At 43.9% G+C, this 25,535-nt stretch overlaps 1 protein-coding gene across 6 annotated transcripts in view; it reads right to left on the bottom strand.

Annotated features, from left to right (window-relative positions):
• Positions 1 to 25,535, bottom strand: part of LOC144761611 (potassium/sodium hyperpolarization-activated cyclic nucleotide-gated channel 1-like) — a 1,852,618-nt gene that overhangs the window by 1,457,771 nt on the left and 369,312 nt on the right. For all 6 annotated transcript variants that reach the window (XR_013595810.1, XR_013595808.1, XR_013595809.1 and 3 more), the window contains exon 3: positions 21,518 to 21,612. Coding sequence is in view for 3 of the 6 variants with exons in the window: in XM_078646912.1 (XP_078503038.1) it covers positions 21,518 to 21,612 (95 nt within the window). In the remaining 3 variants the exon portion in view is untranslated. The remainder of the gene's footprint in view (positions 1 to 21,517; positions 21,613 to 25,535) is intronic.

The following is a 25,535-nucleotide window of genomic DNA, read 5'->3' as shown; positions in this document are numbered from 1 at the left end:
TTGTTATTGTTTGAATTCTATCAGATTTTAACATAGGAATGACGCGGGACGCTCAACACTCTGTCACCACATAACCAAACAAGGTATTTTACACTTTGCAGAGTTCATCACTTATTAACTGAATTTGATGATACCTCCAAATTATATAGAATCGTGACCCCTTTCTTAATTGTATTGCAGTAGTTAGTTAGTGGAATCTCGTTCTATAGAATAGTGATAATACTAACCATTCCAAGATGGCGGCGGAAATCAGACCTACGCGATTCATGTTACACCGTTGTGATAATTCGGCATATTGATTAAATAACTAATTTAGTTTATTTACACAAATAATAATTCTCTCAGAATAAGTAGTTTGATACGAATTTTGCAGATAGAGAACAGTGGCCTGGCGACCGTATACTTCTCACTCGCAAATACTACCCGTCCCAAGATGGCGGTAGGAAACTGGCAACCGCGATCGAATATAATAGACAATGGGACATTTGATATATGGAGAAATACTGTCGTAATGCCTGTTATATTGATATATTTTTATGCCTAAATACAATGGGGCAAATAAATTATATTGTAATAGACTAACGTGTCTAAGGAACATGCTTTAAGATGGCGGCTGTCATTTCGGTAGTACCTTACTTGGTACTACTTTAGAAAGATGGCGGCTACTACACACGCCGGTTGTTGATACACGAGGAGTCACCGTGACAGAGGGATATAGGTAAGAGTTATCCTCTGTACCGCTATCTATACCAAGTATGTTTACTGATAGGAGATCCTTAATTAGTGGCCCTTCTTTGACAGACCCTGTATACCGGACTCATCTCGGAACGAGAGTGCGGGATGTCTAACGGGTGCAAGACTAGGTAAGAGAGAGTATGGCGAATTAGTATTATGGCTAATGTCTCTTACACACAGCAAGATAAATAATAGAGGCATGTTCTGATTTATTTTGACAGACTGACTAACGTGAGATAATTTGTCGCATCAGATATTGACGCGAGTGAGAACGGAGAGAGGTATACTTTGATACTTATCGTTTTTTAGAAGTTGTGAATATATTCACTTGAGATATTGAGATCAGTTTTACTATATAATCTCTAATGGTCGTGCATGGCTTAACTGATGTACATGGACCGAAGTAATATGGTCCTTGATGATTGTGGTGACACTGCTCAGAGCCTCCCTATGTCATTCCAGGAATTGTTGCTTGCAGAGCCAAATTAGAGCTCGAAACTGCTAGAGATTAAAGGACAAAAATTAATGGAAGAAGGTAATAAAATTAGGTGGAATGAATTTGGCACAAGGACAGAATGTTTTTTCTGTGTGTTATGTTTTTTTCACTGGGATCCACTTAATGTACATTAGATGTGTCACTATTAAGAGGGTGCTGTGTTTATGCTCTCACCTAGGTGGTGAACTTTTGTAACCTGACTTAACTTCTCTTAAATTGAACCTATAATCTGGAGCATATACTTGATTATCATACTATATTATTTTGGCTTGCAGCCCTGATGAAGTTGGTTGGCATTGATAATTGCCCAACGAAACACGTGTTGGCTGGTGCTGATGCACATTGGAAGTTGTGAAATCTTGAAATTTTGCTTTGAAATTTGTTAACGTGGAACTTTGGAACTCTTCGAGTGAATAAAGAACTCGTGAGACAGAACAGAACTTTGGATTGACATTTCTACTTTACTTTGGATTGATGTACTTTGAATCTGGTGCATGAAAGCCCCTGTATGGACATTGATCCTGGTGCTTCAATACTTACGAGTTGAGAAAGTGTTTAAAAAATTGTTTTACTCTTGATTCATTGGTCTTTATAATTGTTTTGCTGTTGCTGAGATATACAGCAATTGATTTTTGATTGCTCGACAGGAATCTGAATTTAGTTTCTATCTTGGAGTTTCCAAGATTACTTAAGGAAGTTTGGTAACCTTCCTTCCAGTCTTGCAGCAGTCAGTTGGATAATTTTGAAATTACAATTTAGCCATACTTACAGCTGAGCGCCCTTTGTCCTTGTTGCCTCCTTTTTGCTAGAAACCCAGGTAAAACTGCCCAGAGGTCTAGGAAGAACAGTGCTGGCAAACAGAGTAGTAAAAGGGGGGGAACGATCATTCAAAGCCAAATCACAATCTCACAACCCCAGTGGCCAACACCTCATCTGGCATACCCTGTTGGGTAGCCAATATGGTGTCAGATCTAAAGGCAGAATTGGAGGAGGTGATTAGCGTGCAGCTTAAGCCCCTAATGTCGAAATTGGACAGGTTAACATCTATAATAAATAACAGAGTGTTGGGTCCCACTAGATCGGGGACACAAGCACCAACTTCAATACCAGGGAATTAGGATAAGGCTGGACAAGGGGCTGAAAAGACTGACTTTAACGGTAAGACAGCGCCTGATAAAAACCCTCTTAAACAAAACACAAGCGCTGCCCCACCCAATAAAATGCCAGCAAAAAATCATGATCATCCATCCTCCAGCGCAAATGGTACAGCCCCGCACACAAGTAATAATCAAGGAAAGAGCCTCCCACTATTAGGCAAGGATATGGAAAGTAACGCTAAAATAGGGAATTCCACCCAAGCACAAACCCCTTTTCCAATACCTCCAGTAAGGGCTAAAACGGGAGTGCGGTTCCATTCAATCAATCTACCGCCGGAAGCACTACCATACGTGGTTGTGCTAACGGGTGTTCCGCCCCTTAAGGAAGGAAAAAGAGAAAAAGAAGTGGAGTTGAGGAACAAGTGCGTACAATGGCTAAGATCTAACCAACCACTGCCGCCACATATGTCTGGGGAAATACTGTTTGTCAGAAGGGGGCAGTGGATAGGAAATGGTGCGAAAACCATCGCGGGGGATTTTATCACAATCAATTTTAGGGATACCTCTGTGGTTACTCACATATGTAACTCTCCCTCGGTGGGACCACATACCAACATATATCCCTTACCCTTATCTTACTTCTATCCCTTGCCATCTTCACACAGACCAATACAACCAAATAGGGTTCAAGCAAACAGAATCCCACACCCCCCGGGGCCACATAGAGCAGTCAATTGGCAGACTTCATGGCAGCCATTCCCCCTTTACGACCCTGTGGCTGTTACACATGCACACTGGAATAGGTTCACTGCCTTGGAGAATGTCGATTGACTTGATTGGAACAGTAATAGCCAGCGAAAAGAACCCGTGAAATAGGGTGCTTTCCACCTACGGCCCCAGTAGAGACAGTCTGTGCCTCGACGGCATCAACTGTCGAACCAAGAGTACTTGACACGAAGGACACATTGGGGTCGGGGCAGACAGGTGAGCCAGGAAATGGTCCCTTGCCAGATGGGACGGACCCCTCAGTGGCAGGGGGGGAGGCACTAGTCAGCAGCAATATGGCGGCTGAATCAAAGAAGGTTGAGTCCAAGTCTGGCATAAGAGTTATATCCTGGAACATTGCAGGGGTGGCAGCCAAATACATCGTGAAGGAGTGGAGAGATTTCATAACCAGTTTCCACATCATCTGCCTCCAGGAGACCTGGGCTCTTGAACCCAACCAATTTTATTTGGAAGGGTTCAAAAGCTTTGGGGTCCCCGCAGTAAGGGCGCCCTCCGGAAGAGCTATTGGCGGGCTAATTACATATGTAGATCTGCGGATCCAGGGGCATTGGACAAATTTGAGCTGGGACTCCACAAATATGCAAGCGATCGGCTTCTCCCACAAGGGCTTAAACATCACACTGATAAACTGGTACAATGCAGTGGGCCAAGGTGACAGAAATAACACCAAGAAAGAACTAGATGCTCACCTCAAAAATATGCTCTCAATCAATCATGCTAAGGGTTCACCATATACCATTTTAGCAGGAGACTTTAATTGTCACTTGTGTTAAAAACTAAGACCAATAAACAAGGACTGGTCTCGGTGTACGAAGGCAAAGGGGCCACATTTCGCTCACACCACTGACGGCAGGGAGATGGAGAAATTTATAAAGAGGCATAACCTATCATTTATAATGGACCTAATAATGATAGGCAACACAAGGGAACCTAATCCAACTTTCAAAGGCAGAGGTTGCCATTCTTACATAGACTTTGTCATAACGTCCCCAACCCTCAAAAATTGGATTACAAACTTTGAAATTAAAATTAGCCCTTTTAGTGATCATAATCCTTTGGTATTGGGTTTTAAAGGTAGGAACCTTAGTACGGCAGAGGGTGTACCCGAGGCCATAGAACAGGTGACAGCTCAAGGAAGAAGGCTGAAGTGGGCTAAGACAAATGGAGAAATGTTTTACTTTAACCTTGTATCGAAGGGCCTAAAACAAATCCAAGCATGCCTGGATGAAAATATGGGTGGACTAACTGTGGTTAGGGCCTTTGAAGAAATCGCCCAACTAGTAGATTCCCTATTGAAATCTTCCCCCCGAAAAGGATCTACAGGGCCCACGACCCAACGCTGGTTCGATCACGACTGCACCAAGGCATTGAAAGACCTTAAGAAATGCCTCACTGATAAACCAAAGGACAAGGCCAAAATAGCAGGGTGCAGATCCAATTATAAAAAAAACCTGAAAATGCGCAAAAAAGCCATACAAAATCAGGCATGGGAGGATCTAAGAGAAGCAGCAGAAAGGGGCGACATGACGGCTTTCTGGAGAGTCATAAATGATCCATGTTTTAAAGACCCAAGGGGGCCAGATATAGTGAATGCCATTCTTCCAGATCAATGGTATAAACACTATCGTGATCTATATAACCACACTGGGACAGCATCACAAGAAGAAGGTGTAAAACCAGCAGTATCAGCAAGCCTTGAATTCTCGCTGGGTGAAATAAAATCAGCTATCCAAAGACTATCAAAAAACAAAGCACCTGGCCCTGATGGTATCCCCCCCCGACCTCTACCTGAGTAACACTGACTTATGGGCTCCCATTCTTACCAGAGTACTGAACGAGGCAGTATTGGCAGGACTGGCCCGCTCTTGGTCCTCGGCAACTATCGTCCCAATTCATAAAAAGGGCAGCCGTGACGACCCCCAATGTTATCCCCCCATTTCATTGATAGACGTCACGGCTAAAGTTCTGGGACGAGTGATTTTAAATCGTCTACAAACCTGGGCAGAGGACAATCATATTTTAACAGATGTTCAGTACGGGTTCAGGGAAGGGAGATCCACAACTGACCAGTGTTTAAATCTGTATCTTCTTACCACCAAATACACTATTGCCGCTAAGGGGACCATTCACATGGGGTTTATGGACCTCTCTGCGGCCTTTGATCACGTCAACAGACAGAAGCTATGGGCCCTGATGACCATCCTGGGGGTGGATCATGGGCTGGTGGACACACTGAAGGCACTACACTGGGAGACCACAGCTGCAGTTCGTTATAATAAAGAAGGAATGAAGACAGAGCCTTTCCCCTGCACAAGTGGTGTGCGGCAGGGCTGCATTTTAGCCCCTTTTTTATTTTCCTTATATATTAATAATTTGGATCAAGAACTTATAAAGCTGGGAGTAGATTCCCCCAAGATTGGTCAGCGTTCGGTACCCGTCCTCTTGTAGGCGGACGACGCGGTGCTGTTAGCCCGCACTCCATTGGGTTTGCAAAATCTAATCGATGGTTTTGTTAAATTTATGAGCTCACTGGAACTCTCAGCAAATCTGGACAAGTCCTTTGTCATGTCCACAGGCCTAAATTTAAAAAGCCCTTTACACACAGCATAGGCTCCCACAGGCTAGAAAGAGTTAAGTCCTTCTCTTACCTAGGTGTTCTCTTCGATGAGAAACTGGATTTTAAAAACCTGGCGGAAAAACACGCAATTAAATTGGTGGCCTCAACGGGTGCGATAATGGCTTATGGAAGGAGGTTGGGCAGATGGTCACCAGAACAGATTCTGAACCTGTACAGGGCTGTTTCCTGTGCGAAGGTGTTATATGGAGCAGAAGTCTGGGGCTGCAAAACTAACCAAGTACACCAGATACAAGCTGAGGAAAACAATTTTTTTTTAAACTCTTAAAGGTTCCTCAAAGCACCCCCTCACACAAAACATTAGGGAACTGGGCGAGCCATATATTGAGGACAAAATTATGGTTAGACCCATCCTGGCCTGGATTAAGATTTGGACAAACCTAGAGGCCAGCCTCAGCAGACAGATCATCAAGGATTGCCTGAGTCGGGATAGAGGGGGGCATATCCCATGGCTCAAATACGTAAAGGACACCATGGAATGTATTGGCTGCAAGAACCTGTTCTCTGAGCCGGAGTTGATGACTGCCCAGAATAAAACCATGGCCAAAAGTCTTTTTAGTGCATGGGCAACAGCCAGAAGGGCCCACTCAGAAAAAAGGAAAACATCCGTGGTGGCCCACGGCTCATTAACAACTACAAACTACAGAATGGAACCATATTTGGTGGTAATGTACAATGCGCAGGAAAGATTTTACATGACGAGGTTCCGCCTAAATCTCCTTCATCATTTATTGGCCGTTCCCGCAGGTTTTACACGTACTGTAGAGCTGAAGGGTACCTGCGGCTGCGACACTAGGTCTCCGCAGGATACCCTTCACTTTGTTTTATTATGTCCTTTTTACTCAGAGCCTAGAAGGAAGTTTTTAGTAAGGATATTGAAAAACCAAAGATTGAAACATGCGAAAGTAGCCCTTATGTTTTTACAAAAAGCCCCAGATCCATATACTTTGTTATGTGTTATAAGCTTCATTAAGGTTGCCATCAGACTCAGGAATACCAGGGAAATAAATGTCCACACTATCACTGCATAAAATGAACAAAAGTCAGCAGGAGACCCCTAATGATGAATTACGAACGATGCATTGCTCTCCTTTTTTAATTTTTATCTTTTAATCGAAACCTTTTTAACTGCTATTCAAAATGCTTTTAAACATTGTTTGTATGTATTTTCATGTTCTTTAATGGTATCTTTTTAAGTACCGAATAAAGAAAATTTGAATTTGAATTTGAATTTAGTGATCACAAAACACAGCCCCCTCACCCTCATGCATACATTACCACCCCATCTCCTTACTCCAACTGCGAAGTTAAAGTTTTTGCTACCATTCTGGCAAATAGGCTGAGAAGGATGCGGCAGATGCTTGTCCATCCGGACCAGTGCGGCTTCATGCCGTAAAGAAGCAAATAACACTGCATTCAGCGGCTCCATGTGGTCCTAGCCCACTGTCACTCCCTACCATAAGGCCATAGAATTATTCTTCATTGAGTTTGAAAAGTCATGTGATACGGTGGACTGGGAATACCTCTACAAGGTACTGGTTAATGCCGGTCTCAGCCCATGCTTCAGAGTAATGGCTGATGTACTCTACTATCAATCCTTGCCCCAAGTTTTTGTAAATAGGGTCCTTTCGGACCCCTTCCCTATTAGGCACGGCAAGAGGCAGGGCTGCCCCTTGTCCCCCTTCTCTTCGCCCTAGCGATGGAGCCCCTAGTGCGGCAGTGATCCAAAATGTGGGGGGTGAATATGTGATGCCACCTACGAGGACCACATCGCCCTCTACACAGATGACGTCCTTTTGTACTAGGCAGACCCAGCTCAGTGTGGGCCCCACTTCCTTCTCCTACTTAAGGCTGAAGATAAACCTTGCCAAATCACTGCCAGTTCCCCTGACCCAGTCCAGGGACTGTTTCGATTGGCAGTCAAGCGTTCCCCTCCATACGCTAAGCTTCAAATACATGGGCACATGGGTGGCGCACACATCCTGAACTCACCAGGTTCCTGAACCCACAAGCCTCAGACCCAGAAGGCATAGGCAGACCAGACTATGTGGCAGAGCCTCCCTCTTAATGTAATGGGCTGGATTGCCTTACATAAAATTATGATATTGACATGCTTTCTCTATATCCTCCTTAACAACCCCTCTTCAGATTCCAAGGTCCTGGTTCCGCAAACTGGAGAGTGACGCAATGACCTTTCTATGGCGGGGCACCAGGCCGATTCTCGCGTCCACCCACTGCCAACAAAGCCCATATGATGGCGAACTAGGCATGTCTAGCCTATATCGCTATTATCTTGCCTCCCAGGACCTTGTCACACATGGCTAGTATAATGTAGGTGGTCAGATCCGGCTTATAAACTAGACCATGCGTGACTCGGTTCCCCTGCTTTGCAGGCAATGCTACACGGTGCCCCGATCCCCTCCGACCTGCCCACGTTCACACAACGGTGCCATTACCCTGGCGCGCTTCCCTGCACCATGTGCAATGGGATTGTAAGCTCACAGAACAAACCCGGCTATGGCATGGCACCTGGCTGAAGGAAGTGATGACACTTACAGGTTTCACAGCATGGGATAACATTAGCATCTCTCAACCTGAGGACATGTGGTCGGGAACACACATACGCACCTATGCCAACCTCCAGCAATCATTCGCTCTCGCCTGCTTCCAATTCTACAGATACCCCCAGATCAGGTATGCCCTCCATGCCCACATGCATGACACATAACACCTTCCGGAGTTTAACCCGTTTGAAGCCAAAATCCTAATGGGACATGTGGGGTGCGCAGGTATCTCACAAATATACCACATTCTTTAATTCCCTTGGTTACCTCCAATGCCTGTGGGCTCGGTGGGAGGGTTGGATGGGCCCCCTAAAGGAATCAGATTTGCGCGATGCCCTGATGGCAACTGCGAGCTCACTATCTACTCCAAGCTGATGCTAGTACAAACCTACTATCTTCAGGTAGCATATCTACCCCCCCAGTCTACACAGGACCGGTGTCTGACCTGATCCCTCCTATCCAAGGTCTGCAGCTACACCCACAGATTTCTTCCACATGGTTTGGGCCTGTGCTCCGATACAAACATACTGGCCTGCAATAACAAGTGAACTGTCAGAGGTACTGGTGTGGACAATATCCCTATCCTCCAACCTGACCCTTTTGGGAATAATGGAAAGCGTCAGGGGCACCAGGGCTGAGAGGGCCTTCCTAGGTACAGCCTTCTTCACCACCAAGCGTGACATTGTGGCACAGTGGATGAATCCCACTTCCCCTACTGTCACAAAGTGCCGGCGTGGGGTTGACTAGTGTGCACAGCTGGAGAGGGTGGTGTTTGAGGCAAGAGGCTTCCCCCATAAATATGACAGTGTGTGGGGGAAGTGGTTCCACCTTTGACTTGCTGTCTCCATTTCCCAATCCAGGGAGGCTCAAAGTTCACTGATCTATTGATTTATTTGCTCTGACTCATTGGTTGTAATTTGTATATGTGATGCTGAATACTTAGCTTGTGCCTACTCTTGTTAGCCACGTCATGGCTGTTAAGACCCAATAAAAGCTTTAATAAAAAAAAAACATGAGGCACGAAAGCAAAAAGACGGGGGAAACATGCCAAAAGATGTCAGGTCTAACACCCCCCTTCCATTGGAGGGTGGCATAATAGGGAGGGTACTTACCCCAAGGATGGACCCATTGGTCCTGACCTGCACACCCCTTAAATCTAGTATTTAGGGACCACCCTGAACCTTGTCTCCTCATATTAGGGAAGAAAGAAGAAGGACCGAAGAGCTGTGCTGATCCAGGAAGAAGAGGACACCTACTGCGTTGGGCCTAACTCTACTAGCCCTACTGGCCTGTCCGCTTTAGGCCTTGACATCACAACCTGGGCGTCCCGCATCGAGCGGTCTCTCAACATCGCCCTAGGTCTCTTGGCAGGAGGAGACCCGTGATTGGAATGTGATCTCTTCGGCGTCACCCTAGAACGCGATCTTTTTGTCCTAGATCCAGAGGGTAATTTGCGAGATCTCTATGTCAATCTCCTTGACGGAGACCGTCGATCTCCTCAACAGCGACCTCCCTGAAGTCGACCTTCTCGGCGACGGTTATGTCGACGTCATGCGTCTCGACGGCAAATACAGGTGCTGATGCGTCCTCGGCGAACGACTGTGTCTCACTGGTGTCGAGGCCCTCGGTGTTCGGCTCGACGTCGATGCAAGTGGGCCTCTCGACGTCAGTGGTGTTCTCGACGTCGCCATGAACCCTCTAGGTGGTGGGCTTCGACATTGATGAGTCGACATCGAGCCATGGTCACCTTACGTCGTTGGTGAGCCGGACCTGGACCGCCTACGCATTGGTGTCAACTTCGTCCTATGGGTCTTCTCACCTGAAGTGGGTTGCTTTGACGGTGAAGGACGCCTCAACGTCGATTTTGACACTGACTTGGAGCACAAAGGTATTTTGAGGTCGATCTGTCCCTCGACGGCGTGTGAGACAGACGTCTCCTTTTCTCACCTTTCTCTGTGCGCTTCAGCCTTGGATGAGAGGAGGGCTTCTTTGAGGGATGTTCTTCTCGGCCACTTGCTGTTTCCTTTCCTCTCTCCTGCATAGAGTGCAGCTTAATCTTCTCCCATTCTCTAAGGGTTCTTTTTGAAAACTTGCTGCAGTGGTAACACTGGTCTGGCTTGTAAGATGAAGGTAGACAAGCAAAACAGACCGAGAACAGTTCTGACTTAGCCATCTTTTTTCCACAGGCCGGGCACTTATTAAATAAGGCCGGCAATATGACAGGAAAAAATCGCCAAAAATCTGAAAAAACACAGGATTTAGTAAGCTAAGTACTAAAGACGTCGAGTGAAATTAAAAAATGTCACTTTAATCTAGAAAATAGTGATAAAAACACTAACTGGCGAGCTCAAGGGTCCAGGATCCTCACAGAAGGAGCCGGAAAAAAGAAACTGACCTAATTGTCACCTGTGGTGCATGATGGGATCCTGGGAGTTCCTGGAGGTCTTAAAGGCACGACGCCTATTTTTTCAATAGTTTCTATATGCAGCCTCGCAGGCTAATCTGCATCTATGATCTTGCCTTTTTACCTTTGAAAATAAAGATTGTGTCTTTCAAAGCAAACTCAAAGCAGTTTTCTTTATATGTATCATGAGAATATCATGACTTACGTTTCTTTATTTTTTCAAATGTTAAGGATTTACAACGCATCTGTGGCTGTTTTTGAGCCTAGTAACATGTTTTCAGGCTGCATTTCTCCTTTGGGTGGAACCAGCACCGGAGTGGTAATTGGATGTGTATATATATATATATATATGTATATATGTATATTATCTTCATATATGGGTATTTATATATATATATATATATATGTGTAGATATCATCGCTTCACTTGCACCAGGCTCACGCATTCTCGAACGGGTGCTGTTACGGCAGGGGTGCTCCTGCCAATATTAACGCTTCTCGCCTCCTCTTAGTCCCAGAAAAGACACAGCACTCACGGGGGAGAGTCCTTAGATTTATTTAGACTCTCAACGCACCAGACGTGTTTCGGTAGTCGCCTTCTTCGATGGTACGAGGGCGCACCAGAAACAGCCATTTTTTATATTGTTTACAATCACCACATTTCCTGTGTTGACATAACAACATAGAGGAGGGACCAATGTTTGCACAACGTAATGTCAGCGCCATGTTTAAACATGTTGCGATCAATCACAATATCGGCAGATAATGCTTTGGGCAGTGTCCATCAGCTGTTTGCATGCTCAAAATCCATTCAATTACATACATATTTAGTATAAGCAATAACAAACAAATTAATTTAAATTCACAAAATCTCGCCCTGGATGGGCCGATTATCTCGCATGTCTCCATTGTAATTCATGGAGCTGATGGACATACCCACAACTTCCACACAATCCAGCCTTGGATGGGCCTAAACGCTGAATACATTACAACAAAACAGAATGATCATAAATTCATTAATTACGATATCATACACGATCCCTACACTTCCAGTGTACAACCAACAATTGAAATTAAGACATTGATAATATCCCTAGGTGATAAGAGAAGAAAATAAAATGACATAAAGAAGAAAATAAAGCAAAATAAGACATTAATTATTCTATAATTGACATTCAATACCAGTCTACACAAAATTCAGCTCCCAAAAACTCTGATTACATTCTAGATTCTCTAGATTTTGTATAAATGTATAGGAGTTTTTAGATTTTTTTAGTCTTTTATCGATTAGACGCTTCGCAGGATAATCTATAGACGGACCCAGGGATGAATGATATCTGAAAAGAGAACCCTCTATCCTACGTGTACTATAAGTTCCTCATTACTATTCAATCCCCCAGGAGTCTTGGTACCTAGATCTATAATGTACCTTGACGCTATCCTTCTTAACCTCGCTACCCTGTCCCCTCCTCTCAGATTCACTGGGACATGGTCTAGCGCAAAGAAAGTCAGTAGGTCTCTACTGCTATTATGTTGCATTTGATAATGCCATGCATCAGGATATGTTATGTCCCGATTTTTTACTGCCCGTGTATGTTCTAGAATTCTAACCTTCGTTTGGTGGATAGTGCTCCCGATATACCTTAATCCGCAAGGACATGTCAGGCAATCCACAATGTAGGGAGTACTACATGTTTAGAACTTCCTAATCCACCGCGGTTTCTCAGGCCCATGTACTTTGTACGACAGAACTTTCTTGTTGTTACTATAGGCTTAACAGCTACCACAGGGGTAAAACCCCTGGAGTGGCTCTCCAAATGGTCTAGGTACCACTCGCACAAAGTGACTCTTCGTTACAGTCTCTCAAAGCCCTAGCTCTTCTAAATGTAAGCATAGGGCGTGCAGGAATATCCATCCCAATAACCGGATCAGACCTTAGCAGATTCCAGTTCCTCCTAAATACTGTTCTTAACTCCTCCACCCCACTTGAGAAGGTTGTTATCATGCTGAACTGTTCTTTTTTCTCCAGTGCGCCTTTCTGTTTCAATAGATCCTTTCTAGACTTCCCTTGCACTCTGCATAGCAAATCTCTCAGTGACTGTTCGCCATACCCTCGTGCCTTGAATCTCAATATACTCGCTTCTGCATTATCCTTGAAGACCTCATCGTTTATGCAATTTCGTTTGATCCTAAGTAATTCCCCTTAAGGGATACTAAAGATCAATTTTGGGGGGGTGACTACTAGCAGAGTGCAGGATGGAATTCCCTGCTGTAGTCTTGCGATACAGCCGTGTGCGAATTTGACCCGTATCAATAAAAACCTCCAAATCAAGGAAATTCACACTTCTCAAGCTTATATCTGCAGTATATCGCAAATTGTTCTCATTTGCATTCAAAATATTTACAAACATAGATGCTGTTTCCACTGATCCCCTCTACACCAGGAAGAGATCATCTATGTACCTGTACCAGGCCACTATTCTCTGTGTCCACACAGGGTTGGCAATTGACCAGGCCACCTGCTCCTCCCACCGCCCACGAAAAGATTTGCGTAGCTGGGGGCGAATCAGGTGACCATAGCTGTACCCGTCAGCTGTTTGTAATGCTGGTCCAGGTACAGGAAGATGTTATTCTACAGACAAAATGTTAGAAATTCCAACAACATCAAGTTGTGATCTACAATTTTCACAGAACGTGTGTCTAAGAAGGACTTTATAGCTTTTATACCATCAGGATGTGCTATATTAGTGTATAGGGTAGCTGTATCCATAGCTACCATACAGGCACCATCCTGCCAATCGATTTGTTCAAGGTGTCCCAAGAAATCCTTTTGTGTCTCTGATGTAGTTACGTAAGGATTTCACAAAATCAGCTAGAAAATAGTCAATATAGACAGACATGTGCTCCAACCGGCTACCTTGAGAACTAACAATGGGTCTACTCGGAGGTTTATCACTGTCTTTATGCACTTTTGGCAGGTGGTAAAAACTTGGAGTCATTGGATTCAAACACCTTAAATATAGGTACTCCTCAGATTCCACCATACCCTTCTCGTAACACTTCCTCAGTAATTGGTTGCAGTTTGTGATACTACTCAGGTAGACATTTTTTCAGATTTTCTCATAACAAAGGGGGCCTCCTCATTTTAGGCCTCATAGGTTTGGAGCACTACATTCCCCCCCTTGTCTGAGGGTTTCACGGCAATATTAGTTTCTGCTGTGATATTTTTGATAGCCATTAGTTGTTCTCGGGTGAGATTCGATTTCCCCTTTATAGATCTTATTCTCAACTTAGTCAGTTCTTTCGATACTGCATCTACAAACACGTCGATATTATCATTGGGCATCTGTGGCAAGAAAGTCGAAGCTGGCTTAAAAGGACTCTTACAGCTGATTTGTGCTATCCCCGTTACCGCCGAAATGTTATCACTATCTTGTGTACTGCCACTTTCCATACCCAGTTCTTTCAGGGCTTGTAGCACTGGTAAATCCCACCCTACTAGGATATCTGTACTAGCTAAAGATCTGTGTTTTCCCATTTGTTTATTTGGTCGCAATTTGTAGAATTTGTGCAGTTTTAGTTTCCGCGAGAATTTGAACAAATCGATCCTAGTCTGTGTATATTCTAAATTCCTCTGAGGACAAAACGACAGTCCTAGTTTTAACACGGATTCTTCACTTTTTGTTAAAATTCTGGGGGTCATATTTTTGATTGTCAGGTTATTTTCCAGTCCTGGGGTAATCTCCGCTTTTTGTATCTTTTGCTACTGGTTACGGGTGGTGAGAAGTTGCTTTTTATGCCTCTCCCCTCCGCGTTGGTCTCCTCATTGATTCTCCGGCGGCTTGCCCCTTGCTCCCTTTTGCCAGGTCTGTCTTATTATTTGAAACTCCTCGTGAAAAGGGAGCTTCCTCATTGATGCTGTGCCTGGAGCACCCTCTCTGACTGATGTTGACTACTCCATTTCTGACAACTCCGATTCTGTTGTATCCCCCTGATCACTTGCAGTTAGCAATCCCTTTTTGTTATCCAATGCTTGTCTTGATGCCTCATATCTTTTTGCAAAAGTAAGCACCCTTCCCATAGCATAGTCGCGTTCATCACGCTCAAACTTCTCTTGTTTTCGCTGTCTTATTTTGCCTTCATAAGCTTTTAGTCTTTTCCCCATTTGTGATCTTAACTCATCTTGCTTCTTTTTGTCACCATCCTTAACAATTTCATTCTCCAATTCCTCGATTTCCTTGCACGCTTTCTCATGATCGCTCCATGCAAATTTAATAAAAATCATTAACATCCCTTTGCATGAGTGTCAGGTGTCAGTAGCGCCAAAAATAATAAGCCACTAACCTTAGGAACGGCCAGCAGGAACGAAGCCGTGAAGAATATTTCCCAACGTCCCCTAAACACTAAACTCACCACAATGTATCAGCGCACTATGGGTAGTGAAGTATTCAAGGGGAATGGGACAAAATAACAAAAGAAGCCTGTTCCGTCACAGGATTAGGTGACCGTCTTCTATACTCCCTCTGGGACCCCTGCATATAGAAGAAAACAAGAACAGAATGAGAAGTACCGCAAACACACTCCCCACCAGTACACAGAAAGACACAACCCCTATCGCACTTACAGGAATTTGTCCAGGATCTCTCTCCAGAGGAATGTTCTAGTGGTTGAGGGTGCCTTGAGAGGAGAGTGCCTTGATGCGCAGTCGGATGGGTGCTTGTAACCCTGTAGGGTCGGAGGGTTCCGGGAGAAGTACTGCTGGGAAGATCTTCGCGTGTTGTGAGAGGAGAGCGCCTTCATGCGCAGTCTCTGACTCTCACGTTGCTCACTTTACTCCGGAGCGAATTCGTAACAAGAAAGGGGACGTGAAATTTCTCTGGTCTCCCACGCAAATCCAAAGTCATGAAAGCAAAGTAAAACAAGAAAATAAAGTTCTTCGGTTCGGTTCCTGAACCGAGACTTACAGCACGTCAGCCTAGAGGTGCTTCGGTTAATTCAGAGTTCCGCCTGTAGGGAGGTTTTCTGACACGCTCCCAAACAGCGCGAATATCTCAGCGTCTCCTGTTCGGCTCCTCTGAACAGAAACGCGGGCTCCAAACAGGTTCCGCGGTAATCACCGCAAAACAAAGGAAAAGTACTTAAGAGTTCAGGAAGCACAGTTGCGCTTCAAGTAGCGCGTTCCCAATCCCGGCAGAAACGTGAAGTTTGGCAGGACACAGGGAAATGTAGAAACGGCAAACAGGTCCAAGGCTCCATAGGCAGTTTGTCAAGCACCGTTTCCATTGGAGGCGGGGTTTAAATAGGAGTGTGCCCCTTCCTGTCTGTCTGAGATAGGCCCCTAAGCCTTGTGGGATATGTAGTCCCTGATGCATACATACGTGACAGGCGAAACCGGGAAAGGTGAGGGATGGTGGCTGTATGCGTACTCGTAATCATGACAATGAGCCATCCGTATACTCTGCCCACTCTTCTAAGAGCTGGGGGTCGGGGTTCTCATATGCTGGGACGGTATAGATGTGGAGGCTCCAGGGAACCCTATTGACCTCACCATAGCTCTGAAGAGAAGTGGCTTCCCATCACTTCCGAACTTCGCGCTCGTGCAATCTCTCAAGGCGTGCAAACTGTGTGCTTAGTGTTGTCACAACTCTGTACTCACCAACCCTGCACGTAGCTTCACTCTGTGGTCATTTCTTAAAAACTTCCAAGGCCACCTCATGGCCATCAGTATCGCAATACATTTTATAGCGTTGCCCAGTTCGCGATCGCAAGATCGCCAATGGGACCCCTGGGTACCCCCTCGTTCTACTGTCACACTTCCGTTTATCACCACAGTCCCCTACATGCAGGGGTTCCAATGCTTTCCTCAATTGTGGTCCAATCCAGTCCGTGTGATGGCGGTGCCTGTGAAATAATAGCATTGCTTCACTTGTACCAGGCTCACACACTCTCGAACGGGTGCTGTTACGGCGGGGGGTGCTCCCGCCAATATTAACACTCCTCGCCTCCTCTCAGTCCCAGAAAGGACACAGCACTCATTGGGGAAGAGTCCTTAGATTTATTTAGACTCTCAACGCACCAGGCGCGTTTCAGCAGTCGCCTTCCTCGATGCTGCAAGGGCGTGCCAGAAACGGCCATTTTTTATATTGTTTACAATCACCACATTTCCTGTGTCAACATGACAACATAGAGGGATCAATGCTTGCACAACGTAATGTCAGCGCCATGTTTAAACATATTGCGATCAATCACAATATCGGTAGATAATGCTTTGGGCAGTGTCCATCATGCTTTGGTCGGTGTCCATCAGCTGTTTGCATTCTCAAAATCTATTCAATTACATACATATGTAGTATAAGCAATAACAAACAAATTAATTTAAATTCACAAAATCTCGCCCTCTATGTAGATATATGCATATGATGTGCTATTGCTCCGGGGTCCCCGCACATGGGCGGGACTATTCAGTGCTTATGACTATTGATAAGTATCCCCTGGAAGAGAATTGGTGTGACTATCATTTAAACCGTTTCTATCTCTCCCATCAGGATATCATTTTTAAATGCCATCCTAATAGCTTAGAGGCTGATTACGAGTGCAGCGGTCCTCAGACCGCCGCACTCGTGGTGGCACAGATTGGCGGTCCACCATCTGCTGAATTATGACTTGGTGGACTGCTGCCTACACAGTTCCCTGGTGGTGGCGCGGCGGAGGCCCATTGTAAAATGCTGAGCGGGACTGATGCAATCCTGCTGAGCAGTGGCGTCTCGCCGAGGGAGTTATGCGGGGCGGTGAGGCAAAGCGTGGGAGGGGCAGGGTGGGGGGGGGTAATGGAGTCCGACATACGACGGACATGAGTAAGGTAAGTAATTAAATAAATAAAACAATTCACCTTGCTCGCGCTGCATTGCCAAGGCTGCATTGCCTGTCTGCTGTATGTCGGACTCCACTGCGCCCCCACCCTGCCCCTCCCCCACCCTGCCCCACCGCTCTGCAGCACTCCCTCGGGGAGCCGCCTCTGCGCATAATATAAGTTTCCTCACCGCAAGTCATTTCCTGGCGGACTCCCAGCCATGAAAAGGCTGACGGTGGAGGAACAAAGGTGCTCCCCAACCATGGGGATACAATCGTGAAGGGGGCACAACATGTGCCTCCTTGTCTGCTTGCATCCCCAGTTCCAGAACGGCATGGAATTCACTGTCCATGCCATGCTGGGACATTTTTGCCATTCCCATTGTGGTTCCCTTTTTTCTGGCACCACCATGGGAACAACCAAAAGACTGTCCACCTGCACGGTGGACAACGGCACAATTGCACCAAAGTCGTAATCAGTCCCTTAGTGATTTTTCCTAAGGTAACGTAATTGTATTTCGAACATTTTATCAGATGGTTGTTGAACCAGATACAAACAAAAATTAGGGCTACGGTTCATAAAGCGAAAGAGGAGATATCAACAGGTTGTACAAGACTCTGGCATATGCGCGGTGGGAGTCAGCAGGACTATTTCATGTTGCCCTCACACATCCCAAAGAAGTGTCATGCTTGATCATAGGGCTTTTGCTCCTAGTTGAATCGGCGCTGCAATGCCAAATGGGTCCCCCGACGGGTCACTTTGGTGGAGATCTTTTATTGGTATGAAGTATGATGAATGCAAGGTAGTGTCTAGGTGGGGTGGTATTCCATGTGTGAGGATGTGGGTTAAAACTGGTCAGGGAGGCCACCAACTATTTTTGATAACTGGAACACACTGTCAGATTAAAAACCTTTGTAGGTAAATGCTCCCAATGGGGTCATAAAGTACCCTGGTAGTCTAATGTGAGTTCCCTCTTTTGGGTTCCACTGTAGTCAGTCAACGTGTTTCGCGCCCCTAGTGGTCAGGAGGATCTGTGGCGCTTCGTCAGGACAGGAATAGTGAGTGAATCTTCCTACCCCACAAATGTGTCTAAAGTGGTGCCCTTTGAGTGGTACCTACTTTTCTGATGTTGGCTTTCCAACTTGTCAGGAAATAAAAAGAAGACAGAATGATCATGTTCCTGCCAAAATGTTACACGTACAAACATATCCAAGACCACACAACATTAAATTAGGTAGGGTGAAGAGCCCCTCAATGAGAATAGATCGCATTTAGAATTTTTTTCAGCGAAGTTCCCAGCTTAAAGAATTCGAGGCTGGTACCCCATACAACAAAATTGCTTCAGATCACAATAATATATGGCATGCAGTATGAGAAAAGGACATTTCATTGTGTGAGTGGCGCAGGCTTTCATAAATACCATACCACTGTGCAAATAGTGTAGATTGCCAGTGTAGCAGGCAAGTGTTTTATACACACACAAGAGAGATCACCATAATGAGTGCTGCTATCTCATAAGTGGTCACAGTGTTAAAAATGATCACAATAATAAAAACAGGAGCATGATAGTGTTTAACATTACTTCCCTCTCTTATATATCGTGAGGCACATAATATTACCTCCAACTGGAGATAAAAGTACTCCATAGGGTGTGCCAGAGGTGCCATGCTCAGTCTTACTAAACTGGAAGTAAGTAGGTAAAATAAATAAGGAGGGTCCAAACTGCAGGAAGAATTCCAGGCTGGTACCCCATACAACAAAATTGCTGCATATAAAAGATTCAAATTTCACCACTTTTATCTCTTTATTAGATCTGATAGGGGCATATATAAGCCAGGAATATCACTTTTTGCTATGTTCTTGTGGCTTCCCCTTATCTACAAGGCACGCCAACTTGTAAATAAGGCCCCCTTTCATGCTTTACTTAGCATGAAAGGGGCTGGCAATAGGTGGTGCGGTTGGTGTTTCGCCGCAACATACATTGATTCTGACACTGCCCCTATTTATAAGGGTGGTGTAAATTGGCGACAGTGCCAAAATTAAGATCAGGAAAACCTGGTCTTAGCATGGTGAAACGAGGAGAGATGCTTTATTTCTTCTCGTTTTTGCTGTATCTATGTCTGCTGCATTGTGCACTAGACATAGAAACAGCAAATTGCCATAAAGGAGTGTTTATGTGTAGGAAGGTGTCCCTTCCTGCACATGAACAATCATTAAAAAAATGACCATCTGCAATTCTATGTGTGCTGCACAATGCGCACGCATAGGAGTTGCAAATCGCTATTCTGGATTGTTTATGTGCAGGAAGGGATACCTTTTTGCACATAAACAATCATTCCCTCAACCCAGGCACCCTTGCACTCTGATGCAAGGGTTCCTGTGTTGGCACTAGGCAGCTGAATTTAGCACCAGTGCAGGGAGAAAAGCAGGGGAGTGCTGTCTTCTTGTAAATACTGCACATCCCTGGATTTCTAAAGTGACTGGGCACAATCAGCCTGATTCATGAAGCTAAATTGCACTCGCAAAGGGCAAGATTCTCAGAATCTTGCCTTTTGCGAGTGCAATTTTGGCATTTGGGATTCACAATCCCAAATGCAAAAATCGCTAATGAAGAATTAGCTAATATGCGAGAATTAGCATTTAAGGAATCTCTATTAGAGATTCCTTAAATGCTATTCATGACATTTACAAAAATTGCGATTTTGCAAATTTGGGCCGCTATTTACCGAGAGGTCAGACCTCTCGGTAAATAGCAAAAACTTAGAAAAATGTTTTTAAAAGCATTTTTCTAAGTTGCATGTTGCACACACACATGTCCTTTGGACATGTGTGTGCGCAACACCTTTTCAAATGTGCATTTTAGGGGTGCTACAGGGTGTCCTTTGGACACCCCTGGCACCCTTAAAATCGCTATCTTATTTGCGAGTAGTAAATTGCTACTCGCAAATAAGGGATACTCCCCATTCATTCCTATGGGCCTTTTGGCCCATAGGAATGAATGGGGAGTTATTCCTTTTTTTGCGAGTAGCAATTTTCTACTCGCAAATAGAGAACATGTAGGAATCGCTATTTATTTAGCAATTCCTACATGAATACCGTTTTGCGTGTCCTCAATAGCGAGTCGCTATGATTCGCTATTAGGGCCATGCAAAACGGCCCGTACATGAATCAGGCTATATGTTAGCAATTTTTGGAGCTAACCCCCGCTCCGCCACTTTCTTGTAAATATGCCCCATTGTTTTTAATAGTGAATCAAATGTCAACAGGAATAACATCTGTGATAGTGGACATCCTGGCCTTGTTCACTGATCCAGTGGGAAGAAGCACAATAGTACGCCATTTAGTCTAACCTTGTCTACAGATATGGCATATAGGGCCATTGGCACTTTTACGACTTCGCTCCTAGCTTGAATCTGTGTAGCACTGGTTGCAGAAAAGATCATAATATTTTGTTGAACAACCTTCCCAAATCCACTTCTACTTCAGCTGTTAGCAAGTTAATAGTTCCGGATCTTTCATTTAGGTAGCAGGACAGTCTTGCATTATTACTTGTCTCGTCCTTGGGTAAATTCAGGTTGTGCAAGGTATATAATTGTATGCATTACCTTCCACATCCTATTCAATATTATGTTGGTGTCACTTTTATAATCTACATGTAAGAGTGAAATAGGCCTGTAGTGTTTAGTTGAGGTATGTCCTTTATCTACTTGCAGGACTACACTAATCCACCCTACTGCTTTATACATAATCTCACCTATGTCAGCAAAGTGTTACACTAGACCTGGTAGCAAGCTTAAAATCTATTTCACACATTCTTTATAAAACAGTGCCTTATCGATCACCTAATTCTAAAACCAAAAGTTAATACAGGAAGTTATATAGAAGAATTAATGCCACAAACATATAATATGCAAAAGAGGTTAATATATTTGTTAGTATAACTCACGGACATTATTAATAAGTAATCCAGCGGAATGATTCCCAAAAGATCTAGAATAAACCATGTCTTCAGGTAATTTAATTTGACTTCTTTAGGCTCCAAGGACTAGAAGAAAAAACACAAATATTGACTAAATCAAACCAATTTGCTTTGTTAGGGAAAGGTCAGTATAGAACACATACCTCAATTAATTTAAAAGTATGTTTGCAATCTAAATAAACAAGGACTTTGAACTTGCAAAAACAATTTCTTGAAGGATATCATACCACCGCTTAGTCCGGAGGTCTGTTTACCATCATGTGTGCCCCCTGTACGCACATCCCTAGATCCCTTTTGTAAACAACGATTCAGAGGCTACCCGGCCCAGTTTTGGTAAAGGGAACAACTTATTCAAGCTGCACAGAATCAAGGTTAGGTTTGGAAATCGATATTTGCAATGGGAAAGCCTAATACAAGATTTACAGAAATCACAATACACAGAACTTGCGGCCTCATTCAGAGGTTGGCTGTAATAGGATATCTGCTTCAGATCAACCACGAAATAATGACATCTTGCATCCCTAATTTCATTAACTTGTCAATAGTTGGGGTTGTTCCAAAGGCGAAGCCACCACTACTGTACAATTTAAAACATCCTTCAGTGCCTATAAGTGGACCTACCAATGTCATGTACGCAATGATGTTTATTGTTGAAGCACAGCATTACCATCCTAGGCAAGAAATATGACACTGGGAGAAAATTCCTAGTCTGTCAGCTAAACTGATTTTATATGGGAAACCATAAATAAAGCTAACCGGTCAACTATTTTATGGCATGCCAGTCAGAACAGACTGATTATACAGATTCCAATCCTGCCTTTTGGTGGAAGCGGTTTCTATTGAAAATTGGCTACTGCAACAGCAGTTAACTTTACAACTGATGGTGCAGGCTGGCACAAATGTAGCGGTGTTTCCACTACTCCAGCCACTTGGGGGCTGGGTCGCTGACCACACATAAACCATTAATCATTCCACTATTTCCATCCTTTTGGTAGCAACAATCGGAACAGATGACACAGCAACAATTTTCAAGAGAGAAGGAAGATATCAGTGGGTAATGAAGCTTAAGACAAATGTGTTTTTTGTAAATTCACTGGCGAAAGACAAACTTCAAACAAGATACATTCAAATATTAATGGCTGCATAAAGTTGTTCTCTTCTTTTTTATTTTTTTAGGCAGTTTACAAAGCACGAATCATGCCCCAGATGGTGCTGTACAATGTTCTCAGAAGACTCAGAATTCAGAATACATATGTCACATGCATCAAATATACAGAAAATATAGCTAAAAATTAAATGATATAATGGAGCTTAAGGAGGATTCAATATTTTTCAGTCATACATATAAAACTATTATTTCCTGCAGAGATAAAAATATTTGGACGACCCATTCCGAAGGAAGAAAATATTTGTATTTGACAATCTTGCATATTTGGCGTTAATGGGCTCATAAGTGAGGTAACAGGAAAGGTTTTCACATTAGTGTGTACAGTAGCATGGTTGTATCATAAGAGAGGAGAGGGTGGGAAAGAAAGGCATCCCACTGGGGTCAGAGCACAGTACGTGAGCTCGGATTGAAATGTAAACGTAAACTTCAAGGCCTACTAATTAAAGCCATGCCATATTGGGAAGGGTAACATGTAGAGTGCAGACCCAATGTACTTTGGAACTTAACTGCATGGGCTCATATACACACACATCTGTGCTCAGTCTTGCACTCAAAACCTGTGTGCAAATAGATCTTCTAGGAGGTGTGTGAAACTCATTAGGGTCATTAAAAAAAATATTTACCCTTTAATCTAGTTCCTACATTATGGGAATCAAAACTAAAGAAATTATAAATAATAAATATGTTTGACAATTTGGTTGAAACAGAAACGTATCTTTTACGAAAAATGGCTTTTACTTTACAAGCCTACTGAAAGGCAACAACCAGTTGATTTTTTTATTTTTATAATTCGTTTTATTAAACAGTTTGACCAAATCACATCAATTAATTACAAGCAGGCTACTTGATTTGTCTCAGCGATATTGTACCATATACAGAATATATTACAATTGTTCTATTGATCAGTTCAAGGGGTATCAACAATGTCTTCGTCAAACTGGAGACTTGGCCGGGATACAGATGTTGCCTCTGTATCGGTTCCATGCTCCCCATACCTTAATCCACTTCCCGGGCATCCCCTAGCTATGAAGACTGACTTTTCCCTGAACATGCACCAATCTAAATCCTCCTTCCACTTCCTCAATTGGGGCGGTTGACTAGCCCCCCACTGCTGTGCGATGTTACCTTTCACAATCATATATGCCAACGTTGCCCATTGCGTGGTGTTAAGATCTGTAGGCTCCCAGATATTCAATATGCATCTTCGGGCTTCCGGCTGCATATCCACCCCCAATACCGATCTCAGTGAGCGGTGGATGCCCCTCCAATATTGTTGTATCTGCTGACAGCTCCATAGTATGTGAAAGAATGTTCCCGGCTCCCCGCACTCCCTTCTGCACTCACCACTTTCTGCCCATCCCATTCGAACCAGGTCTGGACTAGTAACGATAGATCCTGTGCAATATTTCAAACTGTACTTGTTGGACTTGGCCCTTTTGGCAGGTTCACCCCTGAACTTTTTGCCTTGAACTCTGACATGATGTTGGTTGAATTCTGGTCTCTGCGCACTTTAGCACTGTGGCCCAGTGTAAAATGCGTGCACTCTCTGAGTGCGTGTGGTGAGTTTGGCCTGCCCTCCCATAGGAATGCATAGGGGATATATGTGTCCAAGGCAGTTCCTGATGTGTGGTGAGTGCATGGTCGAGATTGGTATGTGCAAACTCGTGAGATTAAATGCTGCGCAAGGATGTGCACAGAGTTATTGTGTCTAGTGGAGAAGTGCCACTTTTAGAAGTTGTACAAAAGGGGGTGGTGATGGACGGAGCATCTGAACCAATCAAACACTCACACCCAGTCAACAGATCTGGGTTTGACCCATCACCATTCTTTCGCCCACTCTGCCACCCCAGTTCAGACATGGCCATATGCAAATAAGTCTAACCCTGTGCCTCATGGGAACAGCCCAGCCCGAAACGCCAAGCCATGCCTTCCCTGGACCGGATTCAAGCTTCCTAGGACCGGTTTCTGGCATTACAGCCGTCTTCAGGAAAAACATACCAATAAAGAACCTCTAAACTGACCTGTATTATTTTAGAATGAATCAATCTATAGTTTTACTCCTGGAAGAGTTGAACAAACCAAGATTCAAAGTAATAATCCAATTTCTGGAACAGCAACTTATCGAACCATTGATATAATGAATTGCTAGTATATTTTGCATCTCAGGTGTATTGTCCCTTTGTCTGCTGTTTTAGCTTCGTTGCACAGTATGTGAGTAAGTATGAATGAATTTATGGTGAGATAGTCAGGTATGAATGATGTTCTTGGTGATATATTTGCACTTCTTAAGCACACTGGGGGTTTTTGAGCCTTTTTCCCATGTTTGAATTTTGGTACAATATTTATTGTTTAGCTATGTCTTTTATGTATTATAACAATGTATTTTACAAAATGCTATAAAAAATGTCTTTCTTTGAAAAACTTTTTTGCAATGAAAATAAACAATTAGAAAAAGAAAAATAAATACAATGAAAAATAACATGTTTGTTTGAAACTCTTTAATGTGTTGCATCCATTAAAAACTATAGATTGATTTATTCTAAAATAATACAGGTCAGTTTAGAGGTTCTTTATTGGTATGTTTTTCCTTTGTTTCTCCCTCCTCTAGACCTATAATTAATTGTGGGAGTACCCTTTCTTGTTTTTTTTAATTACAGCCGTCTTCAGCCAGGCTTGCTTGAATTCAGTGGCAAAGTGAGCAAGGGACTCACGTCTGAGCATACCCTGCCAAACTTATGGCGAACAAAGCGGTACAAAAGGGGGTGGTGATGGACGGAGCATCTGAACCAATCAAACACTCACACCCAGTCAACAGATCTAG

This window comes from Lissotriton helveticus, chromosome 6 (genome assembly GCF_964261635.1).
Source record: "Lissotriton helveticus chromosome 6, aLisHel1.1, whole genome shotgun sequence".
In the NCBI taxonomy this organism is placed as follows: Eukaryota; Metazoa; Chordata; class Amphibia; order Caudata; family Salamandridae; genus Lissotriton; species Lissotriton helveticus.
The sequence above is the reverse complement of the archived record's forward strand: the minus strand, read 5'-3'. Positions and strand labels throughout refer to the sequence as shown.